The sequence below is a fragment of the Amphibalanus amphitrite genome, unplaced genomic scaffold (genome assembly GCF_019059575.1).
Source record: "Amphibalanus amphitrite isolate SeventyFive unplaced genomic scaffold, NRLGWU_Aamphi_draft 000010F_arrow, whole genome shotgun sequence".
Classification (NCBI taxonomy): Eukaryota; Metazoa; Arthropoda; class Thecostraca; order Balanomorpha; family Balanidae; genus Amphibalanus; species Amphibalanus amphitrite.
In genome coordinates this window covers 2,209,823-2,227,644 of record NW_024881506.1, presented here as the reverse complement: position 1 = coordinate 2,227,644, position 17,822 = coordinate 2,209,823, and the positions used below count along the sequence as shown (strand labels likewise).

At 46.3% G+C, this 17,822-nt stretch overlaps 1 protein-coding gene across 1 annotated transcript in view; it reads right to left on the bottom strand.

Annotated features, from left to right (window-relative positions):
- LOC122380988 (protein C12orf4 homolog) overlaps nucleotides 1-11,027 on the bottom strand; it is a gene marked incomplete at its 3' end in the record, with an annotated part of 42,171 nt that extends 31,144 nt beyond the window's left edge. Inside the window, exons 1-3 of the mRNA XM_043364642.1 lie at nucleotides 10,993-11,027; nucleotides 7,866-7,906; nucleotides 4,137-4,413 (exon numbers count right to left, since the gene is read on the bottom strand). Of these exons, the coding sequence (XP_043220577.1) occupies nucleotides 4,137-4,290 (154 nt within the window). The remainder of the gene's footprint in view (nucleotides 1-4,136; nucleotides 4,414-7,865; nucleotides 7,907-10,992) is intronic.
- Nucleotides 11,028-17,822: the final 6,795 nt, after the last annotated feature.

Below are 17,822 nucleotides of genomic sequence, written 5' to 3'. Positions count from 1 at the left end.
CATACCTGTGTCTTATGTCTTGCTCTACCTTTAGGTACTATTTCTTGCCCTGCTCTAAGATCCTGCGTGTTGCCCTGCCATCAGGTGTGTTGATCATCAGGTGTTCTAAGACCCTGTGTCTTGCACTACTCTCCGGCCTTGTGTAATGATAGCCTCAGACCCGCGCCTTGCTTTGCCCTCGGACCCTGCATCCTACCCAGCCCTCAAGTATCCGTCTTATCTTAGCTTCATGCCCTGTGCCTGCCCTGTCCTTAGGGCTCAGACTCTGTGTCCTCCCCTTCCCTAAAGTCCTGCTTAGAGATGTCAAGTTGGAGCCCGCAGGCCCGGAGCCTGGCCCAAAATCCGGCCCTACAGGGCTTTTGCATGCACAGTGGATTGTATCATTGTTTTGAGGTACCTCATCGAAACGCATCGACTGATATGCGACATGATCTATCTTGGTCACGAAATGGCCTTAATGTGAGGTCAAGTTCTGACCTTGACATTTCGAGGTAAAAATGAGAGAAGAACGATCGTGCAAACGAAAATTCTCTACCTTTTTTTAGTTCAAAAGCTTTTCATGAAACCTATATTGACAAAAATTGTAATTTTACCCGTTTCTGGCTATGGAGCCTTAACCGTTGATCTGAACTCAATTCTGACGAAATATTGACGAAAGAGCTGTTCAAAATATATCGATTGCTTTTCTCCTATCGATTGCGCCCTCCTAGCTATCATAGTTTTTGAGATACCGGCACGTTTTCCGAAAAAAATATCGCATCATTGCGAAGTTTGACATTTGATGGCATACGGTCAGATCAGGGCCGTCATGGCCGTCTGGCCATAGGAGGATATAGAGGGAACCCCGGGGCCATGCTCCTCCCCCCCCCCCCCAAAGCGCCCGGAAATGGCACAAAATCGACACATTTCTGGGCATAATAATTAAACAAAGGAACTTCCATTGGGAAAAGTTTGGGTTATATAACATGATAGGCAGTAAGGAAGCGAAATCCGAAGCATCCAAAGCATCCGTTCATCCAAAGCATTAATTTATGATGGATTTTTTATGTAGCTTTAAAATCCGATGATTTCTTGTCACAACTTAGGTGGGTACTGTTTGACCTTACGTCATCTAATTATTTCAAACACATAGTATCTTCAATGCAAATTGGCAATGTTTCACACGTCAACCTCTATTTTGAATCGATTGATAAGGGTGAAAAACGCATGAAGAGACGTATGTATCACATTTTAATCATGTGCATATTCATTTTTATTCTCTAAGCATAGGTACAATTTGGTGCGTCAAGGGAGGTCAAACACGCCCAACGCCGTTCAGGAAAACGAGTGACTAACAACAATGTAAATGTCATTAAATCGCCGGTCCGCCCTTTGAATGCGGATAAAGAACGCACTACGACTGGGCGAATTTCGAGACTGGCCAAAAGCAATAACAGCCCGCTCCCAATATCCCGCTTGCAGTGCCCCTCCACCAGCACAGTACATACACAGTCACAATGTATCTGTACATTATCTCACTTGCATTATATACTATTTCGCTTGCAATGTGCCCTTTCCGATCAAAGCGTGTGCCCTATGCCACCTTTGGGACGCAGTGAAAAATCCTTAAAATATGCCCTGTCGCAAACAGACTGCAGGAAAAAGTGAAGGCATTTTATGATGAGTGCATCATTCGTGCCTGAAATGATAGATCCCCGCAAAGCACGACACATGCCGTTCCGTGAGCGGTCAAGGTATAGAGAGCCCAAGGGCAAAGACGTGAAGAAAAAAAAATATACAGGATGAGGCGACTAGCCCTGCCACACATCTAACAAGCTGAAACTTTTTTTGTCATTCATCCCATCATGGCAAAAAGGGTAAAAAAGCGACTCACAACAGTGAATGAGACTTCGATGTAACATATCATCATTGGCTCAGATGTCGACCACGCATCAGCTAAGGTAATTTCAGCAATTGTGTCAAAACTGAAGCATTCGCTCAGCATCATGCCGATCTCATTTTGTGCTCCTTGTTCTGTGTCAGTTTCGTGTCATGTACGAATGCAATATGTCAATGATACCATGGATGCAATATTATGTACCGGTTATACTGGTATGTTATCATTGGCTTCGCCTCTGCACCATGTATCAGCAGAGCAGACGCCAAACTGGGGATTTATGTGTGATGCATCGCTGATGTACAACTACTGATGCACTGTCTGTTTTATTACTTTCCGTGAGTATTACAATACATAGTAGTACTGGTTGTTCCTTCTTGGTCTTGAGCTTCACCATGTGGTTGCTATATACCGATACCACATTATTTGCCGACGTGTTGTGAATTGTGATCGCTATACAAATGCAGCTTCAGAGTTCGATATACTATAGGTACTACTCGACAGGGTTGTGCTTGACTCATGAGTCGAGTCAGAAATTTGACTCAACTCTGACTCAAAAGAATCAGTTTTGAGTCGAGTCGGATAAAATGTTGAGCTGTTGAGTTGAGTCAGAGTTGAGTCGGACAAAAATATTAAGGCGTTGAGTTGAGTCAGAGTTGAGTCAGTAAAATAACTTTTGACATTGAGATGAGTCAAACATTTAGGAACATGAGTCAGCTGACTAAACTTTCCAGAAACTATATATATTAGCTTTTCATCCCCCCCGCTTAACAACTTAGCCTTGGCTCTGCTGCCGGATTTTTTTCACCCCCCCCCCCCACTTCAAAACTTTTTATCTGAATCAATTTTGAGTCAAGTAACTTGACTCAACAAAAAATTTGAGTCAAGTTTGAGTCGACTCATATTTTCATCGAGCCGCTTGAGTCATGAGTCGAGTCAAGGGAAAAAATCAGCTCCTTGTTTGAGTCAGAGTCAAGTCAGGGCTTTCTGAAGTTGAATGATGAGTCGAGTCGGCAAATTTTTTTGAGTCGAGCACAACCCTGCTACTCGATATACTACTTATATAAAATCCACTAATCTCATTCAATCCACCCACCATCCGTATTTTCCTCCGACAACCCCGAGTTCGCTTCTGTTCCAGCAGAGTTTCACGGCCACCGGCACACGCGGGAACCCCAGACCGTAAATCACCGTGTGTTGACAGTCCCTCCCCGCCGGTCGGCGCGACTCGCGGGTTTTATTACATGGGGGAACGACAGGGACCGAGGCGGAGACCCATACGACATCTAGCGGCATTCCCTTGAACCAACAAAACCGTCAAAAAGTGGATATGAATCGGGCTTAATTCCAGTCACAGTTCAGATATTTGTGAAAAGTAAACTTCACTTTCGTGTGAAGAAATGTTCTGTGCACATTTCTATGTAGCCGGTTTTTTGTTTTATGCCTCACACAAAAAATGAAAGATGAGCAAAGTTTTACTTTCATTTTTTGCAACATTGCAAAAAGAAAATGGAAAATCGGAGTACATAGAATTGTTGTCCACTTTGAGGAGATGCGGGTGCCATTCATTTTTTGCGCCTAGTTTGAATGACATTTAATGAATTTCGGCTCAAACTTTTCAGTTTTTCCACCTTCATCGTGCAATATCAACGTGAATATTGCACGGAATCAAACAACTTGTCCAAAGTAGGGTTTGTATACCCATGGAGCAGGTTCATGCCAAATTTGAGGCTAATATCTCTATCGGTTTTCAAGATATTGCGGGTTTTCACCTCCCATTGACTTAACATTAACATCACGAACCAACCCGGCATGATAAGCGTTAGACAATAGTTGTTCAAAATACATAAAAGTCGTTAACCTAATGTGGACCATAAAAGAACGCCATGATTCATAATCTGACAACAAAACATAAAAATCACTCATAAAACACATTTTTGGCTATATCTCCCGAAAGAGTCATCACAATTTCTTTCCAGTCTGCTCATATAATGATCATATAGTGCACGTTTTATAGAAGAGATGATGTTTCCCCAGAACCTTGCCAGTTCCGAGAAACATCGGTGAGGCGTTTTACCTCGGCGGGGCGACTTGCCCCAGTCTACCCTATGTAATGAAATGAGCCCCAACCAGTTTTGTCAATCATTCTCTCAGCAAATCTTGCGCTGTGTTCAAAAAGACGTTTACTATGCGGGTCAAAAATGTAAGAAAAAAAAACAGACTAAAAGCGTTAGCCAGAAAGGAAATAAAATGTAGTTACCTGGAATGATGAAAGATGGCAAACTATTCAGCTTCGTCATTCTATGAACTTGTTCATCAACAGAGAACTCACAAGGAATGACTACCTTGGTGGTCAGGCTGCATTTCACATTCCCTGTAGAAAACTCAAACTGAAATAGACTTTCTTCGTGCATTATTACAATAGTAGGTGCTTATGCAATAACATCATAGATATTTCTATCTGGAACTTCGCGGGGCATACTGATATACTTCAGTCTTTGCAGCTACTGGATGGAGCATTGGAGCATCAAGCACTCCTGGAAAGAAAAGAGACATGGTTAAAAGTGGTACATGTCACATTGTGATGATATCTGACAATCGGCACACCCAGTTCTGCGACATTATCTGACAGTCGGCACAACGCGATGACAGTCGGCACAATGCGAGTTCTGCGATGATGTCTGACAGTCAGCACAATGTCCAGTTGTGCGAGTGGTTCGATCTGGCCCCCTTCTGCTCCTCCATCAGTCAGGAGCTGTCTCAGATGCGGGCCAAACAGCGGCAGGTGCTCTATTAGCTGTTCGGCGTTGTCGAGCACAGCGGTCGACTGACCAGTGGCCACTATACAGCCTATGTGCGCGTCCGACGCCGGCACAGCCAGCTCACGGTCAACCCGGCGCTGCTCACCACGCTCGTCACAGACGCGTTCGCCCTGGCATGTGAGCGAGCAGGGCAGTGCGCGACGCAGATCCAACCGGAGGCCACGGATGGATCGTCCCCGGCCAGAGCCAGCCGGCCGGAGCTAGTCGCCCGGAGACAGACGTCCCCGGCCAGAGCCAGTCGGCCGGAGACAGACGTCCCCGGCCAGAGACAGCCGGCCGGAGCTAGTCGCCCGGAGACAGACGTCCCCGGCCAGAGCCAGTCGGCCGGAGACAGACGTCCCCGGCCAGAGCCAGCCGGCCGGAGACAGACGTCCCCGGCCACAGCCAGCCGGCCGGAGACAGACGAGCTCAAGCCGGATATGGAGCCGGAAGCAGGCCGGTGGTTTCATGTTAGCGACACCCAGGTCACTGAAGTGACATTGGACAGGGTGCTAAGCTCATCGGCATACATGCTGTTCTACGAAAGGGTGCTGTAGAATGGGTATTAGGCATGATGACGGTGTCTTTGTCCGTTTTGTATTACCGATAAAACTACTTGTTTGGTGATTGTGGGGATTGTGGGATGTGTATGCAATTGTCGCATGTCGAAACTGCTGGTTGCGTGTCACATAATGAGGTTGAAAACTCATTTGCCTATGAAAATAAAAACTTCGTTGTCTGACCAATTTCATTGAAGACGCTCAAATTGTTTGATCGCTAGCCAATTTTTGCTTCTGCTTTACGCAGGAACTATGAAAAACACCTGAACTTTGCTACTTTTGACGCTAGGCTAGCCCTCGCCAGGCCAGGGCTTTTTTCATCACGCGGACGGCCGGGGGGGGGGGGGAGGGGGTATGACTCCTCCCTTGGCGATTGGCTCTGATGGCACTTGCCACTTAGAAACACCAAATTTACAAGGTAGATGGGTCCGTAGGAGATCTAGCCCCTGTGTAAATTTGGTTGTTCTTTTTTGTGAATTTTTAAGTGAACTTAACTTAATAAATTGAGTTCAAGTTAACCAAATTGCTTCATATTGCATATCATTCGATTTGGCTGATCACAAAAAGTACAATGACACTAAACAGTGGCGCGGGAAGTGGAAACTTCTTCCAGACTGGAGGGGGGGGGGGGGAGGCTGAACCATAATAGAGATCAACCTAGGGTACCCCTAAATCTAGTTTCCTCACCGGTTTTAGGCCACTTATTTTTCAGACCTTAGCCTTTTCAACAAAAAAAAAACGAAAATATTTGCAAAAAAGTGAGGTATTCCATATCAGCTGAGTGGCAACCTGGAATCAAGGTTTAAATCTGCCAAATGAGTTGCCGAGCCAGTGAAAGAGGTGGATGTTTTCACACATGCTTTCTTCCTTTGTGACCCACAACCCCTAATTTGGGGAGGAAAAGCTGCCCCAACGGTTCCTGGCCTCATGAAAAGCTATGGGGCACCGCCCCCACGGCCCCAGAGTTGTGGGGGCAACTGGCAAGCTTCCCCCACTGCCCGCTCCCCCGGTTCCCGCGCCTATGTATGAATCTATGAATTTATGTTGGTATATTTCCGATTTCGATTCCTCCAGCTGGGGGGCTCAAATACATTACGAGCCGCCGCCCCAGCCGAAATGTTGGGGAGCTCAGCCCCCGCTAGTCCCCCCCCCCCGGTTCCCGCGCCACTGACACTAAAGCGATTTTATTTATGTGTAGGGGACGATGGGGTAATTTGGCCAGCAGTGTAAAGTGGCCGCCGCCACCTCCCATAGCCGGCGGAACGATTTGAGACAAAAAGGGGCATAAGCTCGAGTGGTTAAACCTAGGGCACCCTCAAATCCTGTTTTCTCATCGGATTTAGGCCACTTATCCTTTGCCGGCCGAGGGGGGGGGGCGGGTGCCTCCCCCCTCCCATAGGTTTTTCGCGATAGCTCCGAACACGCTGGCGATAGTGAGTTGAAACTTGGCATACCTGACCTTTGATTCAAGCCGGATCTTTTGACACCAACCGCATTTTCGGGTCAGGTCAGGTCACCGACCTATGACGTCATAAGTGAACCTTTGCACGGTCTTCAGATGCGCAACTTCGCAACGCCCTCACTGCCAGAGGGCTGTTCGTGTCCGGGTCCCTGCAGCATAGATCTGTGCTGCGTGCGTCATACCTGGGTGACGTCAACCGCCTGGCTCCGCCCACCCTCCGCCGGCACGCCGGAGCCGAGCGCCGCTGCAGCCTATTCCAAACACGGCGAACCGTGGCGCGGGGAGACTGGTGATTGTCCTTGAAATGACCGTTAAAATGCGTTCAAATGTGGTTCATAGCAATGTGCCACTGAAAGGAGTGATAATGAGACCCAAAAAACAGCATATAAACCACTTACAATAAGAAATATTGGATGGTAAACTTAAATCCGTGCCACTTTCGTCCCCTGCAGTTACTATTTTCGTGCTGCAGGAAAGAGAAGTATGCTTCAGTAGGTGACGTCACACAGGCGATGACGCAGTGGTGTCGGCGGAACTAAAAGAAGCGACAGCCCTCACTGAGCATGCGTGCTGCAGCATAGAGCAAGGTGCCTAATTAGCGACCCTTTCCTATTTGCGACCTACCTCTCTACAGAAAAGCTGACAAGAGAAATCGAAGTAAAAACAATGTCAAAAGGTCTGCCATACTTTGGTTATCAAACTAAATTATTTTTCGGTTGTCGGTGCTTCTGGTGGAACGTTTTAGGGGAGTTTAGATAAAAATGGCCAGTTGCTTATCCAAAACGTGTGTAGGTATTTGTACCCTGTCTGATGAAAAGCGATGCACATTAAGATAATGCACCTTTTTATTCTAAATCGACAATCCTTTTCCAATTGATTGCCGTTTTCCCGTAGTGAATCGCGTACCTGAGCACTGCATGGTGGTCAAAAATGTGTCGTAACCCATATTTCCTATTTGCGCCCGACACGGTCGCAAATAGCCCAAGAAGGGAAAGAAAGGGGAAAAGAGTAAAGACAGAAATGAAAATGAGGTGTTGCTGGAGCTTACGATGCGCGGCTGGTGATACCAACTGTCGTCACCGACTGCAGGGGTGACGAATCCAGGGTCGGCCTCGAGTATCATGCGAGATAGCCCGCAAAAATGTGGGCTTTCGCCTTATTTTCACCTTTCGTGCATCCGCTCCTCCCATGTGTAGACAGGTTTCTGCTGAAACAAAGCAAAGCAAATGTGATTAATAATGGCCCTGTTTCACCATCCAGACAATGTGTGCACTGGTAGCTATGGCATACCATAGCATCACTCAAATGACGTTGCATGTGATCTCTTAGTTTATGATGAATTGCGTTTGGAACAGAGTGAGAGGTTCTGAAAAACCGTACCAAAAACAGAGGTTTGAGTTCAAATACTGCTAGCATGCTGCTGGTGCTGGTACCGCAGTGTGCTAGCGTTCTGGGATGCTGTCATAGCTTAGCGTCACAGTGAAGTTTGTTGACACTGCCATGGAAACCCAATGCTCTGACACACGCAGCGCACTGCAGTGCTCTGCCGTGAAACACCACCCATGAATGTTGGTTGCATGACCAGGATCGGAGCAGTGTGGCCATTAGCGTCGCCACGGGGGGGGGGGCAAGCGGGGCAGCTTGCCCCCCCCCCAACCTCGGACCGGGCACCCCCTGAGATCGATACAGATCCGATGAGATTTTGGAGTCGGGAAAAAATGGGGGTACCTTTCTGAGAATGCCTGTGAGGTCAGAGACGGTCAGACTCGGTTGGAGCGTGCAGTTCAAACCAGAGTCTGACTCGCAGTCGCCAAAATCTTCAAGACTCTGAGTCCAGACTCGGAAATGTCAATGTTGTGATTCATTCCATGTTCCTAGTTCGTTCTTTAATACATTTTACAGCTGATTTTCATAAGTTTTGGAGTGCTGACACAATTTTCGTTCAAAGCGTGAAACGAAATCTTCGGGGCCTTTCTCAACTCTCGTCAAATGTCTGCGACAGGCTCAAGTACCGTACAAGTGTCGCAGGGCTCATGAGCTTACTTTAAACAAAGGCTCCTACGGAGCTCCGCTGATCCCTAAAGAAGCTTCCAGAGGGCCCAAACCGGCCTCTGAAAGTCCCACTGGTGTCCATCTTCTCTGAGGGCCCATACTGGGATATTTGAGTCTTCGGACATTTCTGAGAACCTTAACTGGCCTCTGATATTTTAGCTAAACTTTTGAGGTGACAGACTTTGCTAACCCCAAGCCGGCATCTGAGGGGTCACAGCTCACATGTCCCTTTGAGGTCCGCAACACAGGCTTATTACATGTATGTCCCTACGTAGGGTCCTTAGGGATTCGACACAGACCCCGAGGGTTCACACTGTTACCCGAGGGCTCCAGGCTCACCCTGGGCCTAGTCTCTTAGCGCCCGCCGCCCACACTGGCTTCTGAGGCTCGGAAAGCCCTAAAGCACCACGTACACGTAAATATTTGAGGTGACCCACGCCGATCTCCGGGATCCTAAGCATGCTTCTGAGAGTCAGCACTGACTCTGAGTGGCCTGAAATGGTCTGGAAGTCCCAAACCTATCTCTAAGGATCCCTTGCCGGTATGCCGTGCGCAACTTTTGGTTCCGTTTAACAGTTTTTGTTCGCGTTTGCAGCGCTTCCCTTCGCAAGAAAAACGAGAAACTTTTGTTCACACTCGAGTGAACAAAACACTTCCTCTCACTGGATCAAAGATGATTTTTTTCCGATTCACACTTCCGACATTCACTCTCCGCCGAATGCCCAACGTAGCTAGTTACGATCGGCGGCTGGGATAAGTCCTATGCATTTCACATAAAACCTCTGCATGCATGCGTGAATGGAAGTTTTAGCAGGGTGATCCGATTAAATGGAGCGTTTTTCACCTTTTTCTGGGTAATGATCATGAGCGTCGAGCGTCTCCACAGGGGCCCTCTGCAGTGCGTCGGCAATCGCAGCCACATATAACTATAATTCTAGGTACTAGGTTAGGTACTATAATTCTACCAGTCGTTTTTGTCATGAAATTTCAAAATTTCAAATTTTTTTCTGTAAAAATTACATGTCATAGCTAGAAGGAGACCTTTGTCACCATCGGATTCCTCGCACCATTGCGCGTCGAATGATATGTAAAACGAGCGGGTAAAGACTGAGGAAAGGCAAGTTTTAACACAAAAGTTGATTTTGCCCCCCAACCGAAAATCTCTGGCGACGCCTATGAGTGTGGCAGACAGTGATTTTAATTTTAATTACGGAGCGAGCGAAGCGAGCGTAGTCTTTCCTTAGATTAACGGAAATTTCTGAGTATGAGCGGCCGGCCGGCCGGCCGGCCGTGGTCACGCTTTTGCGAGGCTTATATCTCAGCAACCACTTGACCGATTTACACGCGGTAATTTTTGTAGGGTAGCTTCATTCCTTCTACCAAGTATTGGACTATTCCTGATGCATGTGGGTGACCCCTTATGCACGTGCCACGTGCAAAACGAAGAGGTGTCCGTTTTGTAATTGTTGCAATATCTCGGTAACTACTTGGCCGATTGCGCTGAAAGTTGGCATGTAGGTAGGCACCCACTAGGCACTGCATATCCATGTGCCAGAGTTGGGGCGCTGCTGCACGTGCACACGTGCAGGGGTCGTTTCCAGATCTCGAGAACGGCTCGACCGATTGCGCTCAAATTTGGTACACGGTTAGGGACCAGTTAGTAGGGTGCCGTGCACAAGTCAGTTGGGACCCATTTTGCACGTGCGCACGTGCAGGGTGCCGCTTCCAGATCTCGAGAACGGCTGGGCCAATTGTGCCCAAATTTGGCACATCGCTAGAGACCGGTTAGTAGGGTGCCGTGCACAAGTCAGTTGGAGGTACCCCCTCACAATTTCGCACGTGCAAGGCCCACCCTCTCGCTCGCTCCATTAGTCGCCCCAAAAGGTGTTATACTGGTTGCACTTCCTAGAGATTAACAAGTTGTTGGTCAAATTGCTATTCATTATTCCTATTACCATTGTCTAAATTTCACATTTCAAGACAGCATCAGCATTGACATGTTATATAAATAAGGTTTAGACTTCAGGTGGCCCCGGGTTCAGCTATTAAGTAGAACAAGGGCAAAAAATTGTCAAAAAATATTTTAAAAAAATACCTGCCTTCATCAACACCTCATCTACTAATAATCACATATCTCTATACAATCAAACGCAGAGGGACCCTCCCACCTTCAAAAAAGTTAATGAATTGGCATGAAATTGATGTCGCTCGGTTCAGAAAGAGCAAAAAACGAATATCTACCAAATTTCATCGAAAAATATTCACCGGTTTTCAAGATATTAGACTTTTACTTTTGTTTACTTTTTGGGATCTCCGCTGTTCCTAGACGTTCGTATAATTGCATGCAGATTGATATCAATCTCGTACATGCAGATTCCGGACAATTTCAAATTGGCTCAAAATGGGCATATAGACCAAACAGGATACGCTGATCACGAATCCGAAGTCCGTTCCGCGGCACATATGAAACTTTTCCCGGAATTTCCGAATTCTGAATCTGCATGCGGATTCCGGACAATTTCAAATCGGCTCAAAATGGGCATATAGACCAAACAGGATACGCTGATCACGAATCCGAAGTCCGTTCCGCGGCACATATGAAACTTTTCCCGGAATTTCCGAATTCCGAATCTGCATGCAGATTCCGGACAATTTCAAATCGGCTTAAAATGGGCATATAGACCAAACAGGATACGCTGATCACGAATCCGAAGTCCGTTCCGCGGCACATATGAAACTTTTCCCGGAATTTCCGAATTCCGAATCTGCATGCAGATTCCGGACAATTTCAAATCGGCTCAAAATGGGCATATAGACCAAACAGGATACGCTGATTACGAATCCGAAGTCCGTTCCGCGGCACATATGAAACTTTTCCCGGAATTTTCGAATCCCGAATCTGCATGCGGATTCCGGACAGTTCAAATCGGCTCAAAATGGGCATATAGACCAAACAGGATACGCTGATCACGAATCCGAAGTCCGTTCCGCGGCACATATAAAACTTTTCCCGGAATTTCCGAATTCCGAATCTGCATGGAGATTCCGGACAATTTCAAATCGGCTTAAAATGGGCATATAGACCAAACAGGATACGCTGATCACGAATCCGAAGTCCGTTCCGCGGCACATATGAAACTTTTCCCGGAATTTCCGAATTCTGAATCTGCATGCGGATTCCGGACAATTTCAAATCGGCTCAAAATGGGCATATAGACCAAACAGGATACGCTGATCACGAATCCGAAGTCCGTTCCGCGGCACATATGAAACTTTTCCCGGAATTTCCGAATTCCGAATCTGCATGCAGATTCCGGACAATTTTAAATCGGCTCAAAATGGGCATATAGACCAAACAGGATACGCTGATCACGAATCCGAAGTCCGTTCCGCGGCACATATGAAACTTTTCCCGGAATTTCCGAATTCTGAATCTGCATGCGGATTCCGGACAATTTCAAATCGGCTCAAAATGGGCATATAGACCAAACAGGATACGCTGATCACGAATCCGAAGTCCGTTTCGCGGCACATATGAAACTTTTCCCGGAATTTCCGAATTCCGAATCTGCATGCAGATTCCGGACAATTTCAAATCGGCTCAAAATGGGCATATAGACCAAACAGGATACGCTGATCACGAATCCGAAGTCCGTTCCGCGGCACATATGAAACTTTTCCCGGAATTTCCGAATTCCGAATCTGCATGCAGATTCCGGACAATTTCAAATCGGCTCAAAATGGGCATATAGACCAAACAGGATACGCTGATCACGAATCCGAAGTCCGTTCCGCGGCACATATGAAACTTTTCCCGGAATTTCCGAATTCTGAATCTGCATGCGGATTCCGGACAATTTCAAATCGGCTCAAAATGGGCATATAGACCAAACAGGATACGCTGATCACGAATCCGAAGTCCGTTCCGCGGCACATATGAAACTTTTCCCGGAATTTCCGAATTCCGAATCTGCATGCAGATTCCGGACCATTTCAAATCGGCTCAAAATGGGCATATAGACCAAACAGGATACGCTGATCACGAATCCGAAGTCCGTTCCGCGGCACATATGAAACTTTTCCCGGAATTTCCGAATTCTGAATCTGCATGCGGATTCCGGACAATTTCAAATCGGCTCAAAATGGGCATATAGACCAAACAGAATACGCTGATCACGAATCCAAAGTCCGTTCCGCGGCACATATGAAACTATTCCCGGAATTTCCGAATTCCGAATCTGCATGCAGATTCCGGACATTTTCAAATCGGCTCAAAATGGGCATATAGACCAAACAGGATACGCTGATCACGAATCCGAAGTCCGTTCCGCGGCACATATGAAACTTTTCCCGGAATTTCCGAATTCTGAATCTGCATGCGGATTCCGGACAATTTCAAATCGGCTCAAAATGGGCATATAGACCAAACAGGATACGCTGATCACGAATCCGAAGTCCGTTCCGCGGCACATATGAAACAGCGTATCCTGTTTGGTCTATATGCCCATTTTGAGCCGATTTGAAATTGTCCGGAATCCGCATGCAGATTCAGAATTCGGAAATTCCGGGAAAAGTTTCATATGTGCCGCGGAACGGACTTTAGATTCGTGATCAGCGTATCCTGTTTGGTCTATATGCCCATTTTGAGCCGATTTGAAATTGTCCGGAATCTGCATGCAGATTCGGAATTCGGAAATTCCGGGAAAAGTTTCATATGTGCCGCGGAACGGACTTCGGATTCGTGATCAGCGTATCCTGTTTGGTCTATATGCCCATTTTGAGCCGATTTGAAATTGTCCGGAATCCGCATGCACATTCGGGATTCGGAAATTCCGGGAAAAGTTTCATATGTGCCGCGGAACGGACTTCGGATTCGTGATCAGCGTATCCTGTTTGGTCTATATGCCCATTTTGAGCCGATTTGAAATTGTCAGATAGGCGTTATCACTAGTGTATTCGCGGCCATTGGGGCGACGTAAGAAAAGAGGAAAACAACTGGCCCCAAGAACTTTAAATTATCAGTTAGCATGCATCTTTACCTTGATATGTAGTTAATTTACCATTAATTGTTAAGAGAAAATTGCATATAAAATCTTCCATTTATGCTTTTTTCATCGTTTGCATAATATGTTCTTTTACTAAGCTAGAAACACTAATTAGAAATAGTTCCCGCATCTCGTCAAGAACAATAGGAAAGGCTTGAAGTGAAGAGAATAATCTAAATGGTTTCGTAATCTATGTGAAGACACTTTTAAAATTGCCTGTAGAAATATTGAAGGCAAAAGTTCAACTTTTTCACAAGACGGATGTCTATAAACCTATTCAACGTGTGACAACTCAGCAGGTATTTCGTCGCCTACAGCCAAGCTTTCCCTAGTGACCGATAGAGGCGCTGCTATCGATGTCCGCCCGTGCCGCCTAACGTCCGGAATCTGCATGCAGATTCGGAATTCGGAAATTCCGGGAAAAGTTTCATATGTGCCGCGGAACGGACTTCGGATTCGTGATCAGCGTATCCTGTTTGGTCTATATGCTCATTTTGAGCCGATTTGAAATTGTCCGGAATCCGCATGCAGATTCGGGATTCGGAAATTCCGGGAAAAGTTTCATATGTGCCGCGGAACGGACTTCGGATTCGTGATCAGCGTATCCTGTTTGGTCTATATGCCCATTTTGAGCCGATGTGAAATTGTCCGGAATCTGCATGCAGATTCGGAATTCGGAAATTCCGGGAAAAGTTTTATATGTGCCGCGGAACGGACTTCGGGTTCGTGATCAGCGTATCCTGTTTGGTCTATATGTTCATTTTGAGCCGATTTGAAATTGTCCGGAATCCGCATGCAGATTCAGAATTCGGAAATTCCGGGAAAAGTTTCATATGTGCCGCGGAACGGACTTCGGATTCGTGATCAGCGTATCCTGTTGACTTCGGATTCGTGATCAGCGTATCCTGTTTGGTCTATATGCCCATTTTGAGCCGATTTGAAATTGTCCGGAATCTGCATGCAGATTCGGAATTCGGAAATTCCGGGAAAAGTTTCATATGTGCCGCGGAACGGACTTCGGATTCGTGATCAGCGTATCCTGTTTGGTCTATATGCCCATTTTGAGCCGATTTGAAATTGTCCGGAATCTGCATGCAGATTCGGAATTCGGAAATTCCAGGAAAAGTTTCATATGTGCCGCGGAACGGACTTCGGATTCGTGATCAGCGTATCCTGTTTGGTCTATATGCCCATTTTGAGCCGATTTGAAATTGTCCGGAATCTGCATGCAGATTCGGAATTCGGAAATTCCGGGAAAAGTTTCATATGTGCCGCGGAACAGACTTCGGATTCGTGATCAGCGTATCCTGTTTGGTCTATATGCCCATTTTGAGCCGATTTGAAATTGTCCGGAATCCGCATGCAGATTCGGGATTCGGAAATTCCGGGAAAAGTTTCATATGTGCCGCGGAACGGACTTCGGATTCGTGATCAGCGTATCCTGTTTGGTCTATATGCCCATTTTGAGCCGATTTGAAATTGTCCGGAATCTGCATGCAGATTCGGAATTCGGAAATTCCGGGAAAAGTTTCATATGTGCCGCGGAACGGACTTCGGATTCGTGATCAGCGTATCCTGTTTGGTCTATATGCCCATTTTGAGCCGATTTGAAATTGTCCGGAATCCGCATGCAGATTCAGAATTCGGAAATTCCGGGAAAAGTTTCATATGTGCCGCGGAACGGACTTCGGATTCGTGATCAGCGTATCCTGTTTGGTCTATATGCCCATTTTGAGCCGATTTGAAATTGTCCGGAATCTGCATGCAGATTCGGAATTCGGAAATTCCGGGAAAAGTTTCATATGTGCCGCGGAACAGACTTCGGATTCGTGATCAGCGTATCCTGTTTGGTCTATATGCCCATTTTGAGCCGATTTGAAATTGTCCGGAATCCGCATGCAGATTCGGGATTCGGAAATTCCGGGAAAAGTTTCATATGTGCCGCGGAACGGACTTCGGATTCGTGATCAGCGTATCCTGTTTGGTCTATATGCCCATTTTGAGCCGATTTGAAATTGTCCGGAATCCGCATGCAGATTCAGAATTCGGAAATTCCGGGAAAAGTTTCATATGTGCCGCGGAACGGACTTCAGATTCGTGATCAGCGTATCCTGTTTGGTCTATATGACCATTTTGAGCCGATTTGAAATTGTCCGGAATCTGCATGCAGATTCGGAATTCGGAAATCCCGGGAAAAGCTTCATATGTGCCGCGGAACGGACTTCGGATTCGTGATCAGCGTATCCTGTTTGGTCTATATGCCCATTTTGAGCCGATTTGAAATTGTCCGGAATCTGCATGTACGAGATTGATATCAATCTGCATGCAATTATACGAACGTTGTTCCTAGCGACTTTATTTGAAAGTGCGGCATTTGTTGCGCGCAAAGCAGCATATACCACCGCGTGCTACAAAACGTTTTAGTCAAACATTTAACGGACGTTCGAAAGCCTTATGCCGTCATCAGACTCTCGTAATGGTTAAGAGATAGGGACCACGCTGGTCCCACCCTGCAAGTAAAGGGAAGAAATTTCTTGAACACCATAAAGCTGCGGGGGTTGCGACCAGGATAAATGGTGGTTTCTGAGCCTGGCCGCAAACTTGGCTATCTCAACTCAAAACTAATGTTAAGGTGGGAGTGTCCTTAACCTTAACCTACATCGGCGGCTCTGAGAGTCCCCACACCGACGCCTCTGAGGGCCACGTACCAGTGACTCTGAGGGCCTCTTACCAGCCTCCGAGTATCCTTGCCAGCCTATGACGGGCCACTTTCCACTTGCATGCCATTTTGCAGGGCCACACACATGCCAATGATGGCCCCACCAGTGTCTCTAAGCCCTAAGACCCCGCAACGGCGCCTGTGAGGACCCAACACCAGCGCATCTGACGGCCTTTCACTGGCACCTCTGAACGCGCCACACACCGGTGACTCTGAGGAGATTTGGCTGAAAATCGGTATACAGGGCCTCCTCAATGCGCTTATTCCGAAAATGTGCCTCTTTGGGGTGGTATTTTGCATCATTAACGAGTTAACGATCCGTTAACATTTCAGCAGCATATATCGATTTCAGCAGCAAATTTTCGGTGTCTTTCGATTTGAAGATTTTTAGATATATCGATTTTAGTGATGTAACTACATGGCGTTTTTATTAAAAAAGTGGTAAATGTTTAAAAAATCGCCAAAAATCAGGGTTTAAGGCAAATTGCAAATTAACCCGCGCCCCACTGGGGTCTGTGTATAACACGCCCTACTGGGGGGGGGCTATTCATAGCCCCCCCCCCCCCTCCTAACTCCGAAACTACTGGGCCGATCGTCAAAATTCAAACGGCGTCTGATAGCCCCGGAAAAACTGTCGAACGAAACCTAATTTCATTGACCTCGAGGTCACCGATGACGTCACAGGTCAGGTCAAAGTAAAAATTATTAGCACTTTGGCTTGTTCACATTTTGGGCTCTGGCCGCCGTCTTACAAGTCAGATCAGGCTCATTTTTGGTTTCCACACTCGTGAACAGATGTTCTAGATACCTTGAGGGTACCAAACTTGTACTTTGATTTTCAGGTCAGGGTCAGGTCATCACAGGTCACGAAAATATTATATCATGCGTCGGTCACGTGACACATGTTTTGTGGTCCATTTAGGCCATAGATTTCGAATTTGATGTCGTCTGTGTCATTCAAGGTCATTTTGAGTCGAAATTAGCTTAGGTCAGGTCACTTTCAGGTCAAATTTTGAAGTTGAAATTTTTGAACAAAAAAAGTGTCTATTGGATGCAGTTTGAGCTCAGGAACACGATGGTGCCATGTATATTGGTGTCCGATGCCAAATACGTACTGAAAAATTGATTTGAAAAATTAATAATTGTGAATTTTTTGCAATAATGCGTATAACTTGGCCATTTTTGAAGATATTTAGCTAAAACTTGCTGGAGTTAGTCATATTCATGCGTTATGTCACATATATTCCGGTTTTTTCGAAAAGTCAAAAACTTTTTGAAAAAAAATATAAAAATATAAATTTTGAATA